Genomic DNA, 25,919 nt, shown 5'->3' with positions numbered 1-25,919 from the left:
CCCCTCCCAGTATCTTCAGCCAGTAGACCCTGAGCCCCCCCCCACTCAAGTTCCTCCAGGCCTTGGGTTGAGCCCCACTCCCACACAGGTCCCCCCTCACAGGTTCCTCAGCTCCCCCAGGCCCTGCAGGTCACTCGGCTCCAGGCGCTGCAGGTACCGCTGGTTCTCAATGTAGCTGTGGGGAAAGTGCAAGAGTCACACTCGAGTCCCCAGCCTGCCTTCCTTCCTCACAACCACATGTGTGCATGTGTGTGCAGTGTGCAAGTGGTTTGCACATATACACATGCACACACACACACAAGCAGGTGCACACTTCCATGTGACAGCCATGCCTACATCTCCAGGCCATCATGCATGCACACTCATATGGAATGTGTACATGCAGGCATGAGCAGACACAGGGGTCTGTCTCCTCATGTACACCACAAGCATGTGCACACATGGGTGTGCGTGCTACACACAGACTCACAGATAGCTCCAGTGTACACATGAATTCACTATGACAATGTGGACACACACACACACACACACACACACTAATCTGCCCTCAGCTTGGCATCCTGCTGGTAGACGTGGGTCCACCTGTTCATGCTAAGTGTTGAGGGGCCAGGCTGGGCACCAGCTTCCACCCCAGGCCCAACTTTCAGTGTCACAACCCCACCCAGCATAGAGGGAGCCTGGTGCAACACATGCTCCCCACAAACCCCTTAGGTGCTGCTGCCCCAGTGCTCACTCATTCTCTCTCTCTCCTTTCTATCACTACACACATACACACACATCTTCTCCTCTTCAAAGCTGCAGGCCCTCCCCTCACTGTCTCCGTGATTACTACCTTCCCACCCCACCCCACCCCCGCCACACACACACACATCTTTTTATCAGAACAAGGAGAGGCACAGAGGCTGTCATCAAGGGACAACCCCATACCACCTTCCCCCCAGGAAGACCCACAAAAGGGCAATGGAGCAGGGGTGGGGAGGCCCAGGCTTACTGAGTTACAGCAAGAGATGCGGGAAGACTTGGGGGGGGCATAAAAACAAAGAGCAAGAGAGCGAACTTGAGACTAGAAAAAGAGAAACTGACAGGAGAAGGATGACAAAGAGTCAAGCAAAGAGAAAAGCAGATAAGGGAAGGGAGACGGAGAAACAGAGATAAGGCCAGAGAGCCAGAGCAGGCAAAATAGAGAGCAGGGAAAGAAGGAAGGAAGGAAGGATGGGGGACTGCTGACGCCCAGGGCCCTGCCTATCTGTGAGGCTGGCATGCCTGGGAGTTCCTGAGAACTGAGCTGCCTTGCAGTGACATGTCTGTCTGTCTGTCTGTCTGTCTGTCTCTCTCTCTCATGCTAGAGCCTCTGACTCACTGGGGACTCAGGATCAGCCTGAGTGGGCCCTCTCTCCTCCTTGTGCTCCCAGCCTCAGCCCCAGCAAGAAAGCCAGCTACCTGCTCCTCAGTCCCCTGAGACCTCCTTGGGGTACCTATTCTGCCCACATGCACACATACCCTGCCCAGTCCTGTCTGGAGGATTTGGGGCTCTAGGGAGCCTGAGAAGGGGAGAGAAGGTGGTGGCTGCGTGTGTGAGCTGTGGACCGAGTACTGAGAGCCGCCTCATTCGTTTGTATTCCTAATCAATCTGTCTGTTTGAGTCCATTATCTCCTCGTTAGCTCTGCGGGTGAGGAAGGAGATACTGTACAGGCATGGGTGGGGCGGGGGGGGGGGTCAGGCTGCCGCCCCACCCAGAGGGACAGCTCAGCTCACCCCCCTGTACACTTCTGAGCCCCCGGCCCTTGCCTACCCCTGCCCTACAATTCTGTCTCAAAGACTGGACCCACTTGGTGTTTGGAAGAGACTTGGGGACCAAGAGGACAGCAGAGGGTTGCGGGGACGGGGTAGCTCCCAATGCTTGGGCTTAGGGGTTGGAAGCCAGCGTAGTGAGTAGAGAAACTGAGGGTAGTAGCCTGCATCTCATGCCCCCTCCCATCACCAAGAGACCTAGGACCTGACAAGGCCATATCTTCTCCTAGCCTCCCTGGGGCCCTTTGAACTGAGTACCTTCCCGTTAATTGCCATGAGATATCTGAGCAACTCAGTGCCAATTTCTGCCAGCTGCTCGAGTCACTTGCAGGCGCCAATGGCCCCTGCCTCAGTAGTTTCCAGCCTGCAACTGCCTAAAACCAGGGCACCTGTCCTCCATCTAAGTCCTGGACCACCAGAGAAGGATTTTCCAGCAGTTCCTTCCCCCCTTTCTAGAAATTTTGCTGGATATACAAGATGCTTAAGCCTTTTCCAGCTGGAGCCGTGTGCTGCCACTGGCTTAGTACCTCTAAGCCAGTTATTACAGAACATTCCCGTAGGTTTCACCAGCTGCTAAAAGGTACTTGAGGATTTTGTGACCATTTACTGCAGGATGTTGGCATACTGCAAAACGCTGGAGATACACCCAGACCTGGGCTCTGAAGTGTGTGTGCTGGAGGGGGGGGGGGGACAAGGACCCTGCCTGGTGAGGGAGGGCAAGGGTGGAAAGGGAAATGAGGGAGAGAACCCAGGAGTGCCTTCAACTCCTATATCAAACTCAGGAGATTCTGGGATGAAGGGATTGACAGAATGGGAAAAGGGAATTCAACCAAGCTAAGATTCCTCCTGCAACATTCATTTCCTAATTTGGGGGAGGGGCGGTATTGCGGGCTTATGACAGGGCAGGGAGTGAGGATCACATCCCCCTGGAAAAGAGGGCCAGAGCCCAGGATACCAGACAGAAGGGGAGCTCTCCGCAGGTGACCACCCCCTCCACCAGGAAAAGCTTAGGGTCCAGGCAGGGTTTCAAAAAGTGGCTTTTGAGTGGCTGGGCGCTCCCGGGCTTTCCCAGGGCGAACTCCAGCTGCCCCAGCCCTAGGCAGTGAGCCGGGAGCGCAGGACCGGGCACGGAGCACAGCCCGTACAGCCCCAGGCAGCGCGGGGCAGCCGCCCGCCGCGCCCGCCCCTCCGAGCCCCGGGAGCAGGTGGCCAGTCCGCGCCCTCAGGGCTGCGCTCTGCCAGCCTGGCCCCGCGCCCCCTCTTCCGCCGGACACTCACATCTCCACGGTGCTCTCCAGGCCCGGCAGGTTGGGGAAGCGATGCAGGGCATCCGCGCGGGTGCAGCGCAGCCCCGAGGGGCCGTGAGGGCAGCAGGCGTCGGGGCAGGGCGCGGTGCCCATAGAGACCAGCACCAGCCAGGCCAGCAGGCTGCCTGGCCCCGCCGCGGGCACCCGCCGGCCGCCTCGCAGCATCGCGGCGGCGCCCCCCGCCAGTGCTGGCCAGGCCGCCGTCTGTGCGCTCGCTCCGCGGCGCCGCTGGCCTCCCCCGACATGTGCGCGGGGCGGTGTTAAAGGCCTGCGGCCAGGAAAGGGCGGAGCCAGCCCCGCCCCGCCCCGCCCGCACCCCACCCCCGAGCCAGCTTCTCCCCCAAGTCTCCCCCGGCCCTGAAACGCGGAGGCGCCCCGCGGCCCACCTGGGGGCATCTGCGAGGGTGGATGGGGGAACCAAGTGGAGATGGTCCAGGCCAGCCCAAAGCAACTGCCTGGAGGGGGAGGGATGGAGGCTAAAGTAGGGGCCTGGGAGGAGGGTGAACGTCCAGGTCATCCTAGCCAGCACCCGGATCTCAGAAGCCTCCTTGCTGTGCGCGGGACTGAAAAAGTGTGCAGTGTCACCTGGCCAAGTGACTGAAACACTCCCCAAACTCTAGGAAGGTGAGGGAGAAGAACACCTCCCCTCCCCCCCAAAAAAAACTCGTCAAACGCAGAAGCTGGGGAAAGAAAACGCAGCAGAGGTGGGAAAAAGGAGGGGTTCGCCCCTAAAAGCCCCGAAACTGGAGGCTGAGGCGCCGAGATGCCAGTTTCCAGAAGCGGCCGCAGGGTGGCGCCCGAAGCTCGCGCGCAGAGGTGTGAGCGGAGCCCCGGGGAGGTTGGCGGGGGCGCTGCCTGGGGACCCCCGCATCCAACCCCCGCCAGCCGGTCAGCGCTGGACCCGGTCGGGGAGGGCCATGTTGGGCTGGGCTGGCATCGATCGGCGTTCTGACGAGAGCATCGATTTCTTCGCTGAGAAATTAATAGATCTTCTCTTAGCTCTTCGGACGCAGGCAGGAGCCGCCCGCGGGTGGAGCTGGGACCCGCGGGGAGTAGGGAGCAGCGCACCCGGAAAGGCCTGCTGTCCAAAGATCCTCGGCAGGGCCCTCCCCCTCCCGCCCTGAGCACCTTTGTCACTGCAAGAGCCGGGGTGCTGGGGAGAGAGAGGGGTGCCTGAGAAGTTTCTCCTGGAGAGACAGAGCCTTCAGGCCCAGGGAGCAGGCGGAGCAAGCGCTGTCGAAAACGTTCTTTTCCGACAGGACCCAGAACACAACTCCCCCGGACAGGAAAGGGGGACAGACGAGGCACCCTGAATCTGAGAATCTCAGGGTAACTGCTCTTCTTGTGAGGAGAGACTGGTCCCAAACCCAGGGTCTGGGCAGGGACAGAGCTTCAGGCTAGGGGAAGATCTGGTCGTGTCCTGGGGTGGCTGTGAGGAATGACATCCCAAGGTGTCAAGGCAACCCTTGACAGAAGGTACAACCATCTTGTGTAGACTCCACCTCGGCCACGCAGCCCCGCTTGGGAGAGAACCGGGAGCCAGAAGACCCTCCGCAGCCGCTTTGGGGCTGGGGAGGGGGGCGCTCAGCTCTCTGGCCTCCCACCTCAGTTCCCAGTATTTCAGCCTTATTTCCCCAACACACCTGCGCCCCCTCAGTTGTCAGGCTAAATATTTTGACTTGGCGGGAGGGGAGGGGAAACCCAGGAGGTCCCAGCAAACCAATCCCTGGGGTTCAGGGGCGGGGAGGGCAAGAGCTGGGCGCAAGCAGCGGGAGCCCCAGGCTCCACTGCCAGCTCCGCCAGCCGGTGCTGGGTGCTGCGGACCAAGCCCTGAGGTCTGGGAGGGTGCGCGCCAAGGGCTGCGGGGACCCCTTCAGCTTCCCTCCCTACTCACCACCACGACCATCGCCCCTGGCCCCTTTTTGCTGTGCCTGGGGTCCTAGCCAGCCTCCTGCCCTGCACTTGGGAGACTTTCTCCAAAGGCTTCCCCAATGCTGCACTCTCTGTGTCTTTGTCCCCAGCTGCCTCTCTCCCTCTGCTGTCCCTGGTGTCCCTGTGTCCCTGTAGCTCCACTTCCTTTTTTGTCTCCTGCCTTCTCTGTATGGGATTCCCTGTGAGTCTATCCACTCTTCTTCTCCACACCTCTGAGCCCCCAGGGACCTGTCAGGCCCTTCTCTCCCTCATCTGGAAAGAAACCAGCGCTGGATGCCAGGCAGGGCTGCAGCAATGGCAGTGCCCAGTCTGTGGCTGCTCTTGATTCTTCACTTCCTGGGACCTGGCCTGGACACATTGGAGGGTGAGTGACCCTGCTCCCTACCCCCATCTCTCCATCCCTCTACCCTGTCTCCTGAAACCCCATTCCTGTCCCAGTCCAACCAGGCCACACACCTGCCACCTGCTGACTGACTGCAGGGATCTGAGGACTGCCAGTCACCAGGAGCAGCTAGCTTTCTCTCGAGTGGTGGTGGTGGTGGGGGTGGGCTTGGAACAGAAGGATAAGAGGGTACCCTCCACTTCCACCAGTGAACTTTCCATGCCGGGACAGTCTGAATGAGAACCATAACTGGGGAGGGAAGTTTTGAGGCTCCTGAATGAATGGGAAGGGGACAGTGATGGGGTGGTGACCCTATATAAAGTACCTGAACCCTTTGTACAGACAGGAAACAGGCTCAGAGGGTTGAGAGGGCCCTGCCCCATGACCCTCACTCTCAGGGTCCAGCTACTAGGGGAGGGGCTGTATTTATTGGAGCCCCATGCTCAACACTCCCCATTGTATAGAATTTGCAAGGGGCCAGGCAGAGCCAATAGAGTTAGACTAACTGGGGGTCAGACAATGGCACACTTAGTTGAGTGCACACATTACCATGCACAAGGATCAGGGTTCAAGTCCCTGGTCCTCACCTGCAAGGTGAAAGTTTCAAGAGCATTGATGCCGGGCTGTAGATGTATCTCTCCTCTATCTCTACTTCTTCTCTTAATTTCTCTGTCCTATAAAAAATAAAATAAGAAAATTAAAGATTTCAAATGAGTAAAAAAAAAGAAAATTAAAATAAGAAAGGGAAATGTTGGGAGTCGGCCGGTAGCACAGTGGGTTAGGCACAGGTGACACAAAGTGCAAGGACTGGCAAAAGGATCACAGTTTGAGTCCCCACTCCCCACCTGCAAGGGGGTCGCTTCACAGGCAGTGAAGCAGGTCTTCAGGTGTCTTTCTCTCCCTCTCTCTGTCTTCCCCTCCTCTCTCCATTTCTCTCTGTCCTATCCAACAACAACAACATCAATAACAATAGCAATAATAACTACAGCAATAAAACAACCAGGACAATAAAAGGAAATAAATAAATATTTTTAAAATTTTTCATTAAAAAAAGAAAAGAAAAGAAATAAATGGAAAAAAGAGATAGACTAAGTGAAACTCATGAGTGTTTGGGGGCAGGTGGGAACAAGATGAGGTGGAAAGAGTTGCCCCCCTCCTTTTAAGGCTGCCTTCAGACAGATGAGTGATGTGAACAGCTTGAGGCAGGGGGTAACAAAGGGTGACTGTCATAGAGGCTCTGCCCACAAGGCACTGCCTCCTCCCTTGCTTGCAGATGCCAGCGCTGAGTGTGGTTGTCAGGCCAGGAGCATGTCCTGAACTGAGGGCTGTGCTTGGTCAGGACCCAGGTGCTGTTTCCCAGCACAGCCCCAATGGAGATAGGCCCTGATGGGGGCAGGAAGGGGTTAATCTGTGAAGGTCGCTGGATTTGTTTTTCCAAATGACTCCCATCAGGGGAGCCCTAGAGAGGCAGGGCATTATGGGAAGTGGCATGTGGGCGCTGAAGAGAACCCCCCATCTGCCTTGCAAAGCCTGATTGGCCTGCGCCTGGAGGGCCTACAAGTGTTGTCTCATTCTCTCCCTCTCTGTGCATGACCCTGTGGTGCTCACACACACACACACACACACACACTCTCTCTCTCTCTCTCTCACACACACACACACACACACACACACACACACACAGTTAGTTGATGGGCAGAGCCAAGCCTGGACCACTAATGACAACAAAGAGAAGGTGTGAAGCCCCCAGGCAGTCAGCTTTCCTGCCCACCCCTCCCAACCTTTGGGGCTGGTCCATTTTCTTTGTGGTGTCAAGTTGCAGAAAGGTTCCAAGGGAGGGAGGAAGTAGCAGCTGAGAGGTTAGCAGGTCCTCAGTGTCACACTGAAGAATCCAGATTGGGATCTATGGAAGGTACCCTTAAACCTGGGGAGGACAGGGACCAGGGACCTAGTCCATTGAGGGGTGGGGGTGCTTGAGGACAGGGCTGGGCCCCTGGGTCTGAAGCAGCTAGAAATACCCAGTTCTCAAGGGAGGGGTGGGCTCAGGAACCCATGAATTCAAGTGCCATGAATTCAGCCCATGGTCTCTGAGTACCCACTGTTCCCAGCCCTGACCTGGGGACCATGAGGTGGGATGGTGCAGAGCTGACTAGCCAGGGCCACACCCTCAGGAAAGTCCACTTAGGGAGGGTGACAGAGAATATAGACCTTACTGTTGAGATGATACTCCATGTGTTCAAGGGACAATAATGGAGGGTAGCCCAAGACCTTCAGGGCAAGAGGTGAGGATGCTTCCAGGCTAAATAACCCTCCTGAGTTTGGACATGTTAATGGGGACCAGTGGGTCAGTAGCCCCAGAATGTCAGACTGAAGGACTTAGGTATTTGGCAGTAGGGAGTCATGGACTGTCCCTCTGAGAGCAGACCATTGCTGGTCCCTTAGGGCTGGGAGAGAAGCAGAGTGTGTGGAGCTGAGAACGCTGCCCCTCCACTCACGGAATCTATTCATTCATTCTTCAGAGATTTATTACATACCAGTTTTATGCTAGGCACCAGAAGTACAGCAATGGGCAGCACACAGTCTCCTGCCCTTTTAGGAAAAATAAAAAGAATGAATGAAAAAATAATATATTAGCCAATCATTAAGGATTATGCAGGAAAAATTAAGTGACAAGGAGAGGCAAGTAGTGTTGCTGTTTTAGATATGATGATCAGAGAAGGCTTATTGAGGAGACCTTTGAGCAGACTTAAAGATGATGAAGGTGCTATTTAGGGGGGAAAGTGTGCCAGCCAGAGGGAACAGAAGGTGTGAAGACTCCAAATCAAAATCTTACTGGTTTGTTGAAGCACGGCAATAAGGTCAGAGTGGCTGAAGGGGGTGGGGAAAATTTGAAATCAGAGAAGCCTTAGAGGTGGTGGAGAGGACTTTGGGCTTTACACTAAAATCATGAGGGCCACTGGGCAGTTTTGAGCAGTGGGGGAATGTGAACCAGCTTGTGGCCACTAGACCACTGTGGAGACAACATCAGGAGGAGGAGGAGGACCACTAGGGAAGTTGTAAGTTTGAGCAAGCAATCAAAGTGACAAGCAGTTGGATTCTGGATATTATGTAAAAGTGAGTAAGAGATGAAGAGAAAAAATAAATAGGGAGTCAGGCGGTAGTGCAGCGGGTTAAGCGCAGGTGGCACAAAGCGCAAGGACTGGCATAAGGAAGTGGTGCGCCTGATTAAGCACACACATTGCAGCGTGTAAGGACCCAGGTTCAAAAGCCCCTGGTCCCTACCTGCAGGGGAAAAGCTTCACAAACAGTGAAGCAGTGTTGCAGGTGTCTCTCTCTTTCCCTCTATCTCCTTCTCCCCTCTCATTTTTCCCTGTCTCTAATAATAAATAAATAAATAATTTAAAAAGCTTAAAAAGAAAAGAAAATTTAGAAAAAGAAAGAAAGAAATAATTGTAGACTCAGTGCCTGACTACAAGGATGAAACTGTGATCCACTGGAAAGGGAAGTAGGTATTTGGAGGAGTGGGGAGAGGAAGGCCAGGACTCACTTCTGCTGGCCTTAGCACATCTAGAAGAGTCCTTTCCAGATACAGATGGAGTCCAGACAGAAGAGGCCCAATGTGTAAAGCAGAACCAGGTTCCCACTCAGTGTCCCCCTCCTTCAGAGCCACTGGGCTATGGAGAGTGCCTGGCCCCAGCAGTGCTGACCACAGCAGACCACTTGTGTCCACAGTGTGCCCCAGCCTGGATATCCGCTCTGAGGTAACAGAGCTGCGGCGTCTGGAGAACTGCAGCGTGGTGGAGGGCCACCTGCAGATCCTGCTCATGTTCACCGCCACTGGGGAGGACTTCCGAGGCCTCAGCTTCCCACGCCTCACCCAGGTCACCGACTACCTGCTGCTCTTCAGGGTCTATGGCCTGGAGAGCCTGCGTGACCTTTTTCCCAACCTGGCCATCATCCGCGGTGCCCGCCTCTTCCTGGGCTATGCGCTGGTCATCTTTGAGATGCCACACCTGCGTGACTTGGGACTGCCGGTGCTGGGGGCTGTGCTGCGGGGGGCTGTTCGAGTGGAGAAGAACCAGGAGCTCTGCCACCTTTCCACCATCGACTGGGGCCTGCTGCAGCCTTCACCTGGTGCCAACCACATCGTGGGCAACAAGCTAGGCGAGGAGTGTGCCGATGTGTGCCCTGGCATGCTGGGTGCTGCCGGAGAGCCTTGTGCCAGGACCACCTTTGGTGGGCGCACTGACTATCGGTGCTGGACCTCCAGCCACTGCCAGAGAGGTGGGTACTGCCCAGACAGGCCCGAGAGGGCAAGGGCAGATGGTGGAGGGTGGCACGAGATGGTGTTGGCCAGCCACAACCCTGCTCCTCATTCATCCTGCTAAGACAGAGACGGTCACATTCCTGTTTTGCTGAAGAAACTGGGACTCAGAAGTGACCTGTAGCTTGAGCCAGCATTGGGTAGTCTTGGAGACAGTAAGGGATAAGTACAAGGTGAACACAGGGGGCAAGGGTAGGCCTGAGTGGGTACAAGGCAGCAAACCTAGAGGCAGTATGGGGCAGTGGTGAAGTTCAAAGCCAGGTGGCTGGGTTCAAATGTCAACTCTTCCTTACTGACTAGGTTTGTTTAGCCTCTCTGTGCCTCACCTGTAAAATGGTCGTGGGGCCATTTGGAGCCAAGAACTTCAAACTAGGTCAGGGCAGCATGCTGGGCTCCTGGTGACACTGGTTACAAGACAAGTGACCCAGCACAGACAGGTAGTCCCATAATGAGGAGGCTGGGAGGTGTGCGATGGAGAAAGGACAGAGAGGTGGAGGCAGATGAGTGAAGTAGGATCATCTTTCAGAAGTAAGGTGCCTGGAGAAGAAACAGAAAGAGGGAGTGGGGAGATGGGGAGTAACATGAGGAAGCCTGGGAGGAGGAGGAGGAAATGGAAGTCACAGAGGAGAGGAACGCCTTTGGGAGGCTGGGAGCAGACTGTGTCCCCCACCCAGCCTGAAGCTCTCTCTGCACAGCTCCCAGAGGTCAGCACCTCAGGACAGAAGAGTAACCTGATCCCTGCTGTAGCCATGGGCCACAGTGCCCCAGTCCTTGCTGTTGGCTGTAAACACAGCTGCTGCACAGCCTCTCCTGTGTACACTGTCAACATACCCCAATTGACCCCCCATACACACACAGTCATCACTCCAGCAGACACCCAGCCGCTACTGTGCCAGGTTCCCAGCCCAATAGACCCCGGTTCTGAACCCTCTCTTTGCAGTTTGGGTTTGCCTCCTGCCCAGAGTAGAGAGCCCAGGGCAGGGCTGAAGTCATCAGTGGTGCACCCCCCCCCCCCCCCAGCAAGCCCATACACTGTGCCTACGTGGAGAGAGGTTGCTGGTTTACATGATGCCAGGCCTAGTAACTATATGAGCACTGGGCACAGATAGGACAACAGCAGCCCTGATAGACAAGGTCACTTCTTTGTCCTGAGTTCTGACACCTGACTAGGCACTGTGACAGGTGGAGAACTAGTGGGGGGGTCCTTGTTCTCAAGGGTCTTGTGTCATGTAAATTGGAGGAAGCTGGGTGCATCCCAGAAGTGCTACCTCAGTAACGCATGGGGCAGGTCTGGGGAGGCATAAAGAGCCTCACACAGAACTCTGCCCACAGTGTGCCCCTGTCCTCATGGGCTGGCCTGCACAGCCAGGGGTGAGTGCTGCCACACAGAATGTCTCGGCGGTTGCAGTCGGCCTGAAGACCCCCGGGCCTGCATCGCCTGCCGCCACCTGTACTTCCAGGGCAGCTGCCTTGGGGCCTGCCCTCCCGGCACCTACCAACATGAATCCTGGCGCTGCGTCACTGCAGAGCACTGTGCCAGCCTGCGTTCTGTACCAGGCCGAGCCTCCACCTTTGGCATCCACCAGGGAAGCTGCCTGGCCCAGTGCCCTCCAGGTTTCACCCGTAATAGCAGCAGGTAAGTTCAGTACAGGTAGGGGCACCCTGTGGATGCTGAGGAGAGCTGTTCCGAGTCTCATGCCTCACCCTTTGCTTACCCCTGCTAGCATATTCTGCCACAAATGTGAGGGGCTGTGCCCCAAAGAGTGCAAGGTGGGCACCAAGACCATTGACTCCATCCAGGCAGCACAAGATCTGGTAGGCTGCACCCACGTAGAGGGGAGCCTCATTCTTAACCTTCGCCAGGGATGTAAGTACCTCCCTGGGGGCCATGCCTTTCCTCCCAGCCAACACCCTCAGGAACATGTCCTCCAACCCACCCCCACCGCACCCCTGTTTGTTCATACCTCTCATCACGACCACACCCATTATCCAACCCACACCTCTTGTCATGGTCACCCACTTCCTCTGGTTTCATCACATCCCAGCCACTACTTTCCTCTCCGGTCACTCCCTCCCATCCAGGCTACACCAAGGACACAGATAAAAAAAACCCACTTTCCATGACCCACTGGTCCAAGTGCTGGGGGGTCGGGAAGGGGTCATTCAGTTCCTTGCCCTGTGAATCCATCCCTTTAGCCACCCTCCACCCGCAACCCCCTCTTCCCAACCTCAGACAACCTGGAGCTGGAGCTGCAGCACAGCCTGGGGCTGGTCGAGACTATCACTGGCTTCCTGAAAATCAAGCATTCCTTTGCCCTCGTGTCCCTGGGCTTTTTCAAGAACCTCAAATTAATCCGGGGGGATGCCATGGTGGATGGGTAAGGAGTCAGAAACAGGTTTCTGATCAGTTACCTCTATCATACTCCCTGCCCCCAAACTCCTAAAACAGCTGTGAAAAGAATGGACTCTGGAACCAGCTCTGCTACTTACTAGCCACATGTCCCTGGTTAAGTTGCTTAATTTCTCTGCTTCTCAGTTTTTCCTCTACAGTACTGACTTAACAGCACTTGTGTGTTGGGAATGTTAGGATTATTGTCTAAGGTGTCACATAGAAAGCATGGAAAGCAGTGCCTCAGACACACTGTATATGTGTGGTATATAAATTATAGTTACACACAGCTCTAAGTGGGCTAGGTATAATGGTTACCATCTGATCCTTTCAGCTGCAGAGCAAGACTTCTTGGGTTTGAAAGCCATTCCCACCATCTGCCAGTCTGGGTGTGCCACGGTGTAGCCGAGGTTTTCCTAGAAACAAGGGATATGAGATTGTCAGCCAGCCCAGTGGTTGCTTTTGTCTCCTGGCATATTGCCATGTACCGCTGGGGTGCCTGTCCTCCAGTGTTGGTGTGGCATAATCCCAGGCTGAATGCCACTCCTCCCTGTCCCCAAAGCCAGCAGAGCCTGGCACATAGCAGGGGCTCAAGTGATGTGAGATGGGGGGAGGAGGAAGGCAATGCCCCTGAGTTCTGGGTGTCCCTAAGCTGCCACATCCCCTCCTCGGGACCCCCTCAGGCTCTCCCTTCCCCGTCCCTAGTCCCCATCTCCCATGCAGAGCCCTGTTCCCTGGCCTCCTCCAGGAACTACACTCTGTACGTGCTGGACAACCAAAACCTGCAGCAGCTGGGGTCCTGGGTGGCTGCTGGACTCACAATTCCTGTGGGCAAGATCTACTTCGCCTTCAACCCGCGCCTGTGCTTGGAGCACATCTATCGACTGGAGGAGGTGACGGGCACACGGGGTCGACAGAACAAGGCGGAGATCAACCCGCGCACCAACGGAGACCGCGCCGCCTGTGAGGCCCCGGCAAGCATGCCACACCCGCAGACACTGCAGGCCAGCGTCCGCGGGGAGGAGCGGGGTGTCCCGGGGGCAGTTAACTGCTCCCTTCGCAGGAGGCGGGAGGGGTGGGGTGCTGTGGGCAAGGGAGGCGAAGTGAGGTGAGTGCAGGGTGGAGAGCTGGTGTGCACCTCTCACTCCGCACAGGCCAGACTCGCACCCTGCGCTTCGTGTCCAATGTGACCGAGGCCGACCGCATCTTGCTGCGCTGGGAGCGCTACGAGCCGCTGGAGGCTCGCGACCTACTCAGCTTCATCGTGTACTACAAGGAGTCGTGAGTGAGGGGCGAGGTCAAGGCGCGAGGGGCGGAGCAGGACATGTGGGCGTGGCGTAGTCAGGATTGAGGGGCGGGATCAGATCTGGTTAGGCCTAGCGCAGGAGTGTGGGAGGGGGCGTGACCGCGACCAATGGGGTAGGATCCAGCGTATGGGCGGGGCCAGAGCCTGGTGGAAACCGGTGCTTCCAGGCCACAGTCTGACTTGGCCAATTTGCAAATGACTATAAGCAAGTGAAGGCAGAACTCCACAATCTGTAGAGTCAGGAAGCCAGATAATGCCTCCCTCCGTATGGCCCATGTCTGGTCTCTCACCAAATTTTCATCTCTGCGCCTTAGTTTCACCCCACCAAGTGAGCTGGAGAGCAGGACTAGGAGTCCTATAGAGGCACCGTGCTGGGAAGGCTCCTGTAATTAGATTTCAATCCACTATGCTAATATTCTGTGCAGACCACACTCTCCTGCCCCAGTGGCGGTTTAGGAAGCACCCACTAATTTGTCCAATTTTAGGCAAAGCTTTGCCAGCATTTAATTAAAGTCTGAGAATGGGAGGGAGCAGGGACTTTGGAGAGAACACAGTGATGGTAGCTAGCAAGAGGGTTAGCCCCTAGGAAAGGCTTCCCCAAAAACATGCTCAGGAATGAAAAAAATTGAGAAGTCTGTTGCTGGGGAGGTGATGCAACAGGCAGAGTGCTGGACTTGCAAGCAACATGAAGTCCTGAATCCAATCCGCAGCATCACTTATGCCAGAGTGATGCTCTGTTTCTGTCTCATAAGTAAATAAGTAAATCTCTCTTTATTCTTTTTAAAGAATGAAAAATAAAATAAAAAGGGAACTGAGAGGCCCCAGCAGCCCACTGGCCCACTGGCACTGAGCCTAGCCTTGAGGAAGAGAGAGAAGGAAGTCAGTGGTGGGAGACCTGCTCACATGACCTAAGATCTTCTAGATCTCATGGTAGATCTTCAGCAGTATTTATGATACATATTCCTAACCCCCCCCCACTAATGTTGGTTCAGTTGAACCTGGGTGGTCCATAACTCTGCATATCTAGCAGGCCCCCAGATGATGCTATGAACTGCAATGGAAACAGCACCCTGGTCTGTGAGGGTCATAATCTGCACACCTGCATACGACTTCCCCAGGGCCTACAGGGCAATGTATCTCAGAGGTTCTATGGGAAGCTCTGTGCCCATTACTGCAATGCACTATGACTGGGGCTATGCTTCCTCACAGATATACATTGTGCAGCCTGTCTTAAGGTCAGCTCTGAACCCACCCACTGAGTGTGGCATGCCCACATGGTCCCTGCTCCACAGCACCCATTCAGCCTCCTCCTGAACACTCCTACACTTCCAGCTGAGGCCCAATTCCCTGCTCTCCCACCCTCTTTGACCTCCCCCCAAATATGTCAGGCTCAGCGTAAATTCTGCCTTTGTTCTCCTGCAAAGAAAGACAAGTCCTAAACATCAGTGTGATGCTCTGATTGCTTGTCAGAAATGGCTTCTCCAAGGCCAATCCTTCTTTTACCCTCTGAAGTCAGTGTGATGTTCCCAGGTCCTGTCTCTGCTCTGTCCTCCAAGCAGCCAGGTAATCTCCTCTGACCCCAGTTAATTGCCCTGTGGCAGTGAGTCTTGGCCATTTATGATGATTTTTTTTTTTTTTAGAAACTGATAAAAAGTTAGGAACTCTTTCCTTGGGGGGGGCGGTGGGAGGAACACATAGGCACAAAAATCACTTATATTACTTATATCCTGGGAAGCTCATAGGTTTCTGAAGTTCATTCTTTAGCCAAGGTGAAGAGGATTTGTACTGCTCATGCTTCATAAACATGAGACCCTGGGTTCAACCCCTGGCACCACATAAAGACAAACCAGTATCATGAGTGATGCAACTGTTCATTGACCTCTTTCTCTACACACACACACACAGACACACACCACACACTTTCATATATATATATATATATATATATATATATATATATATATATATATATCTTGAGAAGAAAGTGAATCCACTTTCATCCAAATTTCACATTCACTGCTCTACTTCCTCTTTTTCTTCTTTCTTTCTTTCTTTTTTTTTTTTTTTTAAGATGAGAGAGGAGAGAGAGAGAGAGCCAGAGCATTACTCTGGCACATGTGATGCCAGGGATGGAGCTTGGGACCACATTCTTAAGAGTCCAGTGCTGTATTCACTGCACCACCTCCTGGGCTGCGCCTGTTTCTAGTTTCAAGCAATCCGGTTGGTGGAGGGTAGAATAATATCATTACTTACTGCCCCTAGGAAAGGAAACTCTTTCTTATCCATCTTCTGGTCTTATTTATACACTGCAAGATTTTTGAACACACACTGAGATTGAAGCTCAATACTCCATGCTAATGGATGAAGAGGTATTTCATCACAGACTTGGCTGGCAACACATATCACAGGGCCCAGGGTGGAGAGTGTCTAACAGTTGGCTAGCTTCATGACTCTGCCCTCAGACAATACTGCAAGAAAAATGACAGTGATGGTCTGGCTTGATTTGGAGAGGGGACACCAGAGCCTGCAGGTAGAGCTGAGGTACTCATTAGCTCCTGGCATGGGGGTGGTGGGTTCAGTCCATTCCAGAATGCCACGGAGCACATAGGTCCAGACGCCTGTGGAACCCAGAGCTGGAACCTGCTGGATGTGGAGCTGCCCCTAAGCCGCACTCAGGAGCCAGGGGTCACCCTAGCCCCTCTCAAGCCCTGGACACAGTATGCAGTGTTTGTGCGGGCCATCACACTGACCACTGCTGAGGACAGCCCCCACCAGGGAGCCCAGAGCCCTATTGTCTACCTCCGAACCCTGCCAGCCGGTGAGTCACAGCCTTAAGAGGATGTGGGAGTCAGCTACTGGATCTTAATGAGAAAGTGGGGGGGGGGGGACTCCCAGGGACCACAAATAGAGAAGCTGGGGCACTGAACACCTGCCCAGACGAACTGGAAGCCAGTATGTCCTAGAAAGAATAGGATTGTCTAGGTGTGTTAGGGTGTGTGTGTGTGTGTGGGGGGGGTGGTGACTGTGACAACTCAAGGCTTCTGAGGAGGATAAGACAAGGACAAAATGCTGAGTTCCAGGAAAGAGAGGGCGGAGTTTAGCTCCAAGAAAGTCAGGGGATACTGCTCTGCATGGAGGAGAGGAAAGGAGTACCTTAGGAGCACCCCCAGGAGTCAGAGAGGGATCCATTGCCAGATAGATGAATGGGCGAGACACAGCCCCTCAGTGGTACCCTACCCGCACCCCCAGCGCCCACCGTGCCCCAGGACGTCATCTCCACGTCCAACTCCTCCTCGCATCTGCTGGTGCGCTGGAAACCACCCACGCAGCGCAACGGGAACCTCACCTACTACCTGGTGTTGTGGCAGCGCCTGGCGGAGGACGGCGACCTCTACCTCAATGATTACTGCCACCGGGGTGCGCAGCAGCAGGGCTAGAGGCTTGGACGGGGCCTGGGGCAGGGGCAGGGCCTGGGTCCGGGTCTGGCGCTGCCCAGCTGACTGCTTCGCGCCCCACGGCTTCAGGCTTGCGGCTGCCCACCAGCAACAAGGACCCCCGGTTCGACCGCGAAGACACGGAATTAGAAGACGAGATGGAGCCCGGCTGCTGCCCTTGCCAGCATCCATCTCCTGGGCAGGCCTTGCCACCGCTGGAAGCGCAGGAGGCCTCGTTCCAAAAGAAGTTTGAAAACTTCCTGCACAACGCCATCACCATCCCCAAGTGGGGGCTGGGCGGAGCGGGCGGGGCTGGCGGGAGGGGTCGGGTGGGACTTATGAGTGGAGCCAGAGTTTAGGGGATAAGGTGTTTCTTGGGTGGGGATGGTGGGCAGGGCCAGGAGCCAAAGGTGGACTTTTGTGGGCGGGACCTAGTTTGTGAATGGGGCCGGGTCTGATGTGCGCGATCGTGTGGTTGGGGCTTGCTTTATGGGAGTGTCTGCAGACTGGAGGAGGGTCTAAAGGGAAGATGGGGGCTTGTGGGCGGGGTCTATTTTTTAGGAGGGTCCTCATTTTGTGGGAGGGTCTAGTAGGCCCGAGGGAGTCAGGCAGGAGAGGGGGTTGGTGGGGCGGGTGCTGGTTTGTGAGAGAGTCTGATGGACGGGGTCAGTGATGGCCTTGGGTGGGGTTCGTGGGCGGGGCCTGGTTTATAGGCGCATCTGGTGGCGGGACCCAGGACTGCCTGGTCTGGGGGCGGGGCGTTGCAAGCCGGGTCAGGACTGTGGGAGGGTCTGGTGGGCAGGTCTGGGTTGTGGACCGAGGCTGGGAGGCAGGTAGGGTGTGAATGGAGGCTATGTGCAGCTGCAGAGGACACTGGGGTCCCTTACGGTTAGGCTTAATGACCTTCCTTGGCCTCCCTAGGTCCCCTTGGAAGGTGACGTCCATCAACAAGAGCCCTCAAAGGTGAGGGGGCCGGCATCAGGATTGAGGGGTGTGGCTCCTGGGGCGAAGCCAGCGCTCATACTCAGGCCTTCTCCAGGGACTGGGAGCGACACCGCAGGGCCGCTGGGGCCCTCAGGCTTGCGGGGAATAGCTCGGATTTTGAGATCCAAGAGGACAAAGTGCCCCGGGAGCGAGCGGTACTGAGTGGCTTACGCCACTTCACGGAGTACCGCATTGACATCCACGCCTGCAACCACGCAGCACACACTGTGGGCTGCAGCGCTGCCACCTTCGTCTTTGCACGCACCATGCCCCACCGTAAGTGACCCACTCCCTACAAGCACCATAAACTCAAAGGAGTTTGACCTCCGTTAGTCAGACACTCACTAAGCTTGCCACACCAGTCCCTCAAGCCCCAGAATATCCTTACACCTCGCACTTCAATCCCCTTGGGTTTGAACGTGGGTAGAGGACAAACTCATGTCCTGCTACTCCGTGTCTTCCTCCACAGGAGAAGCTGATGGCATCCCAGGCAAGGTCTCCTGGGAGGCAGCCAGCAAGAGCAGTGTCCTCCTGCGCTGGCTTGAACCACCAGACCCCAATGGACTCATCCTTAAGTATGAAATTAAGTACCGCCGCTTGGGAGAGGTAGGTACACATCACAGGACCCCCTACCCCACTCCCACTCCTGTTTGTTACTGCGTGATCCTTGCTTTTTAAAAAATTTTTATATTTATTTATTTATTTATTCCCTTTTGTTGCCCTTGTTGTTTTATTGTTGTAATTATTGCTGTTATCCTTGATGTCGTCGTTGTTGGATAGGACAAAGAGAAATGGACACAGGAGGGGACGACAGAGAGGGGGAGAGAAAGATAGGCACCTGTAGACCTGCTTCACCGCTTGTGAAGCGACTCCCCTGCAGATGGGGAGCAGGGGCTCAAACTGGTATCCTTCCGCCAGTCCTTGCGCTTTGGCCAAGTGCGCTTAACCCGCTGCGCTAACACCCGACTCCCTGCGTGCTCCTTTCAACCAGCTGTTCTGTGTCCCTCAGGAGGCCACAGTGCTATGCGTGTCCCGCCTACGATACGCCAAGTTTGGGGGTGTCCACCTGGCACTGCTGCCCCCTGGAAACTACTCTGCCAAAGTCCGGGCAACTTCATTGGCTGGCAACGGCTCTTGGACGGATGGTGTTGCTTTCTACATCCCTGGCCCAGGTACTCAGAGCCTGGGTCTCCACCCAGGATCCCAGGCAGCCCTCCTGAGCCCGCGTCACATCTCCCACCCTGGAAACTATAGGCCTTTCTACCCCACTCCTCCCCCATTCTCATCTGTCATAACATGAGATGTGTCCTCTGCCCTCCATTTCTCCACTTTTGACCCCACTCTCTGACTGCAGAGGAAGAAGACTCTGGGGGGTTGCATGTCCTGCTCACCGTCACCCCAGTGGGACTCATGCTGATCATCATTCTCGCTGCCCTCGGGTTCTTCTATGGCAAGAAGAGGTAACACCAGTCTCACTAGCCCCTGAGCCCTTCCTCTCTGTGGGCCCTCATCATGTTTGGGGCAGGTGGCTTAGAGGTTGAGACAGCAGGACCACTTCCCCTTGCCCAGTGTTGACAGGACATGTCTTTAAGTTGGGATGATCTATACAGTCTGCTAATCTGGGACTTTCCTGACGTTAGCAGCAAAAGCCCCTCATTCTGGGAAACCCTGGCCTGGGAATCCCAAAATTGTTGGCCAGTCTTAGCCTGAGGATGCAGGAAGTAATTCTAGACATCCCACCTCACTGGAGCAGAATGTAGAGGGATATGAGGGCAGGACCTGGGATAGCTGAGAGCTGAGGACTAGGGGAGGAGATAAGAGTCCCTTAATCCTGGCTGTTCTGTGCCCCACCTGTTGGGTCACACCCATGAGGACTCGGAGCATGGTTGGGAATTCCCCTCCTACAAATGCCACCCTCCCTTGTCTTCTGACACTGCTCTATCCTTCCCCAAGACCTTCCTAACCTGACCCCACACACATACACCTCCTGTTGCAGAAATGGCACCCTATACACTTCTGTGAACCCAGAGTACTTCAGTGCTTCTGACAGTAGGTCTGGGGCTGGTGGGAAAGGGAGATGGGTGGGAGGAGAGGCAGGGGCAGACTTCCTGGGAGCCTTCTACAAGAAGGCAGTCTGGGCCCCAGGCCCTCAGGAGGAGGGAAGTGGAAGAGGTGTGGCACCTTGTGGCACCTTGTGGAAGAGGTGTACCACCTTGTGGTACCTTGTGTGCCACTCCTCAGTGTATATCCCAGACGAGTGGGAAGTACCCCGAGAGCAGATCTCCATCCTTCGAGAGCTGGGCCAGGGCTCCTTCGGGATGGTGTATGAGGGGCTGGCACAGGGCCTCGAGGCCAGAGACAAGTCCACACCGGTGGCCTTGAAGACGGTGAATGAGCTGGCCAGCCCACGGGAGCGCATCGAGTTCCTCAAGGAAGCTTCTGTCATGAAGGCATTCAAGTGCCACCATGTGGTGAGAGGGGTGGGGGCATCATCGGGGCATGGTAAAGGGAGAGAGCTATCGCCTGTAAGGGAGGGCACCAGAGCTGAAGTCAGGGCACCAGCAAGGCCAGGGTGGGGCTGTAATTAGGATACTAATTGGGAGGGAAAGGGCAGGAGACAGCTTGCACAGTAGAGCACACACTTTACCATGCCTGAGGACCCAAGGTTCAAGGCCACCCAACATAGGACATAGGACATAGGAGCACCAGTGAAGTCCTGGTGGCAAAGAAAAAAAAAAAAGACACCAGTGGAGTAAATAGGACACTGTTAGGGTTGTTAGGGATAGAGGAAGAACGGGGTCATAATAATGGGCTGGGGAGATAACATAGTGTTTATGCAAATAGACTCTCATGCCTGAAGCACCAAAGGTCCCAGGTTTAATCTCCAGCACCACCATAAACCAAAGCTGAGCAGTGGTCTGGAAAAAAAGAAAAGAAAAGAAAACAAGGTCATGGTAGGATCAGGGCAGGAGCTGAAATCCATTGTGTTTAGGGTCAATGTTGATAGCTGAGGCAATTATGAAGTTAAAAAAAGGGATGTCGTGGGGTATGGCTAATATCTTGGGCTAAGGCCAGCACCACAATTAGATCAAGATGAGGGCTGGGGGTGATACCTAGGTGGTGGTGTGGGCACAGCAGCTCAGAGTCCTGACCAGGAGGAGGGTCAAAGACCCAGGTGACCTGCAGCCAGGCCCTTTGATCTCCCCAGGTGCGTCTCCTAGGCGTGGTGTCCCAGGGCCAGCCCACTCTGGTCATCATGGAGTTGATGACACATGGGGACCTCAAGAGCCACCTTCGATCTCTGCGACCCGAAGCAGAGGTGGGATCCAGGAGGCCCTGGACCAAGAAGCTGGGGAGCTGGAGAAGATTTGGGGTGGGGACAGAACTGAGGTGGGAGTGCAGCCTTCAGGTTCCTCTGGCCCCCCTCTTGGTTTTAGAACAACTTGGGACTCCCTCGGCCAGCACTGGGGGACATGATCCAGATGGCTGGTGAAATTGCCGACGGCATGGCTTACCTAGCAGCCAATAAGTTCGTGCACCGAGACCTGGCGGCCCGAAACTGCATGGTGTCCCAGGACTTCACAGTCAAGATTGGCGGTACGGGAGGAGGGGAACCTGGGGGGAGGAGGAGGGCAGTCTGAGGATCCCCCACCATGGCTGCCCTGCTCTGGCTCTCAGTCTCCCTGCCCCACACCCCAAAAGGATCTAGCTGGGTTACTGCCTGACCCCAGCAAGCTTTGCTCTCCAGGACTCTTGGAAACTTGGGGGTGGCACTCTTGGGGCCCCTCACCCCACCCACGCTCACCCCACAGACTTCGGAATGACGCGAGACGTGTACGAAACAGACTACTACCGCAAGGGTGGGAAGGGGCTGCTTCCTGTGCGCTGGATGGCCCCCGAGTCCCTGAAAGACGGGATCTTCACCACCCACTCGGATGTCTGGTGGGACAGGGGGCTCTGGAAGGGGTGCAGGGGAGGCCTGGATGAGGCAGTGGGCTCTGGTGGGATGTAGGGGAGGCCCCAGCTCAGGGCCTCCTTGCCTCCTCCAGGTCCTTCGGTGTGGTGCTGTGGGAGATCGCCACCCTGGCCGAGCAGCCCTACCAGGGCCTGTCCAACGAGCAGGTGCTCAAGTTTGTCGTGGACGGGGGTGTCCTGCAGGAGCTAAAGAGCTGTCCCCTGCTGCTGTGAGTACGCCCCTCCCCCTGCCATCTTTCCCTACTGGGTCTACACACCTGCCCCTGACCCTGTGATTCCGGTTCTCTTTTCTGAAACTTTTAGTTTTAGTTTTCACTACAGTCCAAACGTTCTGAAGCCCACTGCTGGGATAATGCATTTCTTTGCCATGTGTGGACCTACTTCAAGCCTAGTGCCCCCATAGCATAGGAGGAAGGAAGCTTTGGTGCCCTCTCTCTGCTTTTTTTTTTTTTTTTTTTTTTAAGCAGAGCACTGATCAACTCTGGCTTATGGTGGTGTGGGGAATTGAACCTGGGACTTCAGAGCCTCAGGCACAAGTGTCTCATTGCATAGCCATTGTACTATATACCCCCACCTCTTTGCCTCTCTATTTTTTATTTTTTTATTTTTTTACCAGAGCACTGCTCAGCTCTGGTTTATGGTGGTGCAGGGGATTGAACCTGGGACTTTGGAGCCTCAGGCATGGGAGTCTGTTTGCATAACCATTATGCTATCTGCCTCTGCCCCCAAATTTATTATTATTATCTTTATTTATTAGATAAAGACAGCCAGAAATTGAGAGGGAAGGGGATGATAGAGAGGGAGAGAGACAGGAAAACACCTGCAGTCCTGCCTCTCCACTTGAAAAGCTTTCCCCCTGCAGGTGGGGAAACAGGGGCTTGAACCTGGGTCCTTGCACACTGTAATGTGTGCTCAACCAGGTGTGCCACCACCTGGCCCCCTTGCCTCTCTCTATCTTAAAAAATTCTGAAGTCACCTGGCCCTCAAAATGCAGGAGGCAGACCTAGAACTGGGGTACCAGGACCCCTCTGACAGCACTCTCCCTTCCCCCCAGGCAGGAGTTGATGAGCCGCTGCTGGCAGCAGAACCCCCGCCTGAGGCCCACCTTCACTCACATCCTGGACAGCATCAAGGAGGAACTTCGGCCCTCCTTCCGCCTCCTCTCCTTCTACTACAGTCCAGAGTGCCAGGGTGGCCCAGCCTCCCTGCCGCCCTCTGACGCTGAGCTCGACACCCCCCCATCCCCAAAGTTGACTTCCTCAAACAACAGCCCCCCAATGGGGGTGCAGGACACTGAGGGTACCCTCATCCCTAGCTGAATCCTCCCGTAGGGTGGGGGCAGGGGAGGTGCAAGGGGCTGAAACTGGAGAAGGCAGGCAGAGAGCAGCACAGGGAGTCTGAGTCCCCACAAGGAGGTTAAGGGCCCAGATCAGATGGACTAGCGTCAGAGAGCCTGCTGGGGGGGATACCTGCAGCACCCCCACACTTAAGTCATATGAGCCACTGGAACTGGGCCTGGACCCCTTCCCATCCATGCTGGGGACAGGTGTCCACTCTCGCCACTGCCCTGTGCACATGGAGATAACCGGGGGCTGGGCTGAGAGGAATGTCCAGCCTGCCTGGAGCCCCAGCCTCACCTTTTCCCCACCTTCCCTGTGCCCAGGGACCCCACGCTTGGTGCTCCTCTTCCTAATCCTCCAGGGGTGTCCTGTGGTTCAGACAGCCCTTCCACCCCTGCCCCAGTCTCTGCCCCTCCCCTCCAATGATTAAGGCTTAAGAGCCTTACTTCCTGCTCAGCCTGCCTCTCAGGGGAAGGCACAATAAATGACCGAGTCTATTCGTACCCAGGTCCCGGGCAGCCCATTATCTCTCCATCTACATAGCGTTGACACTGGGTGGACTTCCTCCCTCCCTCCTCAGGGACCCGAGGTGGTGACCCCTAGGCGGGTGATGAGGGATAAAGACACTATTGTCAGATATAGCATCCATGAGGGCCAGACCACTGAGGTTGCCATGGCAGTGAGGCCAGTGCTTGGTGGTCAGCAGTGGGTGAGCCCAGCCTGGGGGCTTTGTGCCTGGCCTCCCACTGTCCCCCTCTACTTCCACACCACAGACACTTCCTGTGGTGTCACTGTACAGACAGACTTTAAGGGGACAGGATGATGGCAGGAGAAGACCCTGATAGCATTGCCTGTCAGAGCTGGAAGTCTCCGAGGCCCCCACCCAGGCAGGGACACACATCAGAGCATGTGTGTCCTACACTTCCTACACTTGGGGGGGGGGTGTTGTAGAAGGGTGACTTTAAGGCTCTGGTGGCAGCCAGAAGGGCTCAGCATCACTCAAGGATTTTTTAAAAATATTTATTTATTCCCTTTTGTTGCCCTTGTTTTATTGTTGTAGTTATTATTGTTGTGTTGATGCCATCATCTTGAATAGGACAGAGAGAAATGGAGAGAGGAGGGGAAGAGAGAGGGGGAGAGAAAGACAGACTCACGGCCTGTGAAGCGACTCCCCTGCAGGTGGGGAGCCAGGGGCTCGAACCTGGATACTTACACCGGTCCTTGCACTTCACACCATGTATGCTCAACCCGCTGCGCTACCGCCCAACTCCCCCACTCAAGGATTTCTAGAAACGTTCTCAGGGCATTTGCTCCAATGCTGCCACACACACAGGGCCTGGGAACTTTTGCAATTTTTCTCAACCTTCCTTCTTTCCTTTTCTTTCCTTTGTTCTTTTTCTTTGTTTCTTTTCTTTTTTATTGTCACCACAGTTATTGCTGGGACTATGACTGCACAACAAATCCTGCTCCTGACAACCTTGCTTTCTTTCCTTTTCTCTCTCTCTCTCTCTCTCTCTCTCTCTCACTCTCTCTCTTTTCCTTTTATCTGATAGAACAGAGAGATTGAGAGGGAAGGGGGAGATGGAAAGGAAGAGAGAAAGACACCTGTAGCATGCTTCACAAATTGTGAAGCTTCCTCCTGAGGGTGGAGACATGTGCTTTGAAGCACACTTGCTCACTCCAGCAGCAGCTGTCCCAGAAAAACACATCCTAAAGCAGGACCTGAAGGGAGCAGGCATGCATCTGTGATAGGCCCCCTCATCTGCAATCACAGATCATCCACAGGCAGCAAGGACCACCTGCCAGGCTGCACCCCTTCCCTGCAGAGTCTGCCTGCTGTGGCCAGGGCAACAGTGACCCCTAATGGTCACTGGCAGAAGCACAGCTTAGGGAGGAAAGAGTCAGGGGAGTTGTCCTCCTCCTCTGGGTGGGAAGAAGGCAGTAGACTCCACACACTAGCTAGAGTCTGAGACCTTCATCCTCTCAAAACACTGCTGAAATTATTCCGGGCCAGAGGACAGCGGTGGGGTGTGGCTTGGCAGTAGAGCACAGGACTTGCAGGTGTGAGGCCCTGTGTTCAGTCTCCAACACTGAGGATGTTGGTGTGATGCTCTGGTTCTCTTCCATTCTGTGTGTGTGTGTGTGTGTGTGTGTGTGTGTGTGTGTGTGTGTGTGTGTGTGCATAATGAGATTAACACATAAATAAACCATTTGGGGGGCAATAAGAAGCTCACACAGTAAAGTGTACTTTTTTTTTTTTTTTTTACCATGTGCAAGGACCTGGGTTTGAATCCCAAGCCACCACATGGGAGCACCTGCATAGGTGGGGGGGGGGCTTCATAAGCGGTGGAGAAGTGCTGCAGTGTCTCTTTTCTCTGTGTCTCCCTCTTCCTCTCTATCACTATCTTGGAGGAAATAACAAAATGCTTCCTGCGGATGGTGGAGTTATGCAGGCACTGAGCCCCAGCAATAACCTTGGTGGCAAAATAAACAAATTAATTACTTTTAGGAGACTGAGTGGAGAACTGCTTAGCTCTGGCATCTGTGGTGCTGGATATGTAACCTGGGAACCTGGGATCTCATGCATGCAAGTCCTGTGCTCAGCTGCTGAGATGTCTCCCCAAACATATATATGAAAACAGGGCTGCCCAGTAGCGCAGTAGGTTAAACACACATGGCGCAGAGTGCAAGGACCAGCACAAGGATTGCAGTTCAAGCCTCCAGCTCCCCACTTGCAGGGGAGTCGCTTCACAA

General features: G+C 55.0%; 2 protein-coding genes across 5 annotated transcripts in view; one reads left to right on the top strand and one right to left on the bottom strand.

Moving 5' to 3' along the window:
• Positions 1-16,907, bottom strand: part of NTRK1 (neurotrophic receptor tyrosine kinase 1) — a 33,016-nt gene extending 16,109 nt beyond the window's left edge. Inside the window, exons 1-3 of one of the 4 annotated variants that reach the window (XM_060201639.1) lie at positions 16,779-16,907; positions 12,445-12,542; positions 101-175 (exon numbers count right to left, since the gene is read on the bottom strand). In XM_060201639.1, coding sequence (XP_060057622.1) covers positions 101-175; positions 12,445-12,503 — 134 coding nt within the window. In that variant the 5' untranslated portion in view covers positions 12,504-12,542; positions 16,779-16,907. Of the gene's footprint in view, positions 1-100; positions 176-3,070; positions 3,282-12,444; positions 12,543-12,946; positions 13,086-13,264; positions 13,375-16,778 lie in introns of those variants that run through there. The other 3 variants (XM_060201640.1, XM_060201641.1, XM_060201638.1) reach the window with 3 other exon arrangements.
• INSRR (insulin receptor related receptor) lies at positions 4,843-23,668 on the top strand. The gene is made up of 22 exons (XM_007535528.3): positions 4,843-5,395; positions 9,146-9,697; positions 11,070-11,373; positions 11,462-11,604; positions 11,971-12,115; positions 12,875-13,089; positions 13,281-13,407; positions 16,012-16,250; positions 16,682-16,849; positions 16,957-17,152; positions 17,788-17,829; positions 17,906-18,126; positions 18,320-18,456; positions 18,860-19,022; positions 19,205-19,310; positions 19,847-19,899; positions 20,092-20,321; positions 21,059-21,169; positions 21,288-21,447; positions 21,663-21,792; positions 21,900-22,034; positions 22,880-23,668. The coding sequence occupies exons 1-22, from the start codon at positions 5,305-5,307 to the stop codon at positions 23,142-23,144; spliced, it is 3,933 nt and encodes a 1,310-aa protein (XP_007535590.2). The 5' UTR covers positions 4,843-5,304; the 3' UTR covers positions 23,145-23,668.
• The last annotated feature ends 2,251 nt before the right edge of the window (positions 23,669-25,919 follow it).

The sequence above is a fragment of the Erinaceus europaeus genome, chromosome 11 (genome assembly GCF_950295315.1).
Source record: "Erinaceus europaeus chromosome 11, mEriEur2.1, whole genome shotgun sequence".
Lineage (NCBI taxonomy): Eukaryota > Metazoa > Chordata > Mammalia > Eulipotyphla > Erinaceidae > Erinaceus > Erinaceus europaeus.
This window is presented reverse-complemented; position numbering and strand designations above follow the sequence as displayed.

Excerpts from the sequence above, each read along its gene's own strand:
- INSRR (XM_007535528.3), top strand. The coding sequence starts at position 5,305 with ATGCCAGGCAGGGCTGCAGCAATGGCAGTGCCCAGTCTGTGGCTGCTC. Across the intron at positions 20,322-21,058 it reads CATTCAAGTGCCACCATGTG|GTGCGTCTCCTAGGCGTGGT; the intron begins GTGAGAGGGGTG and ends TGATCTCCCCAG. Across the intron at positions 21,793-21,899 it reads ACCACCCACTCGGATGTCTG|GTCCTTCGGTGTGGTGCTGT; the intron begins GTGGGACAGGGG and ends TGCCTCCTCCAG.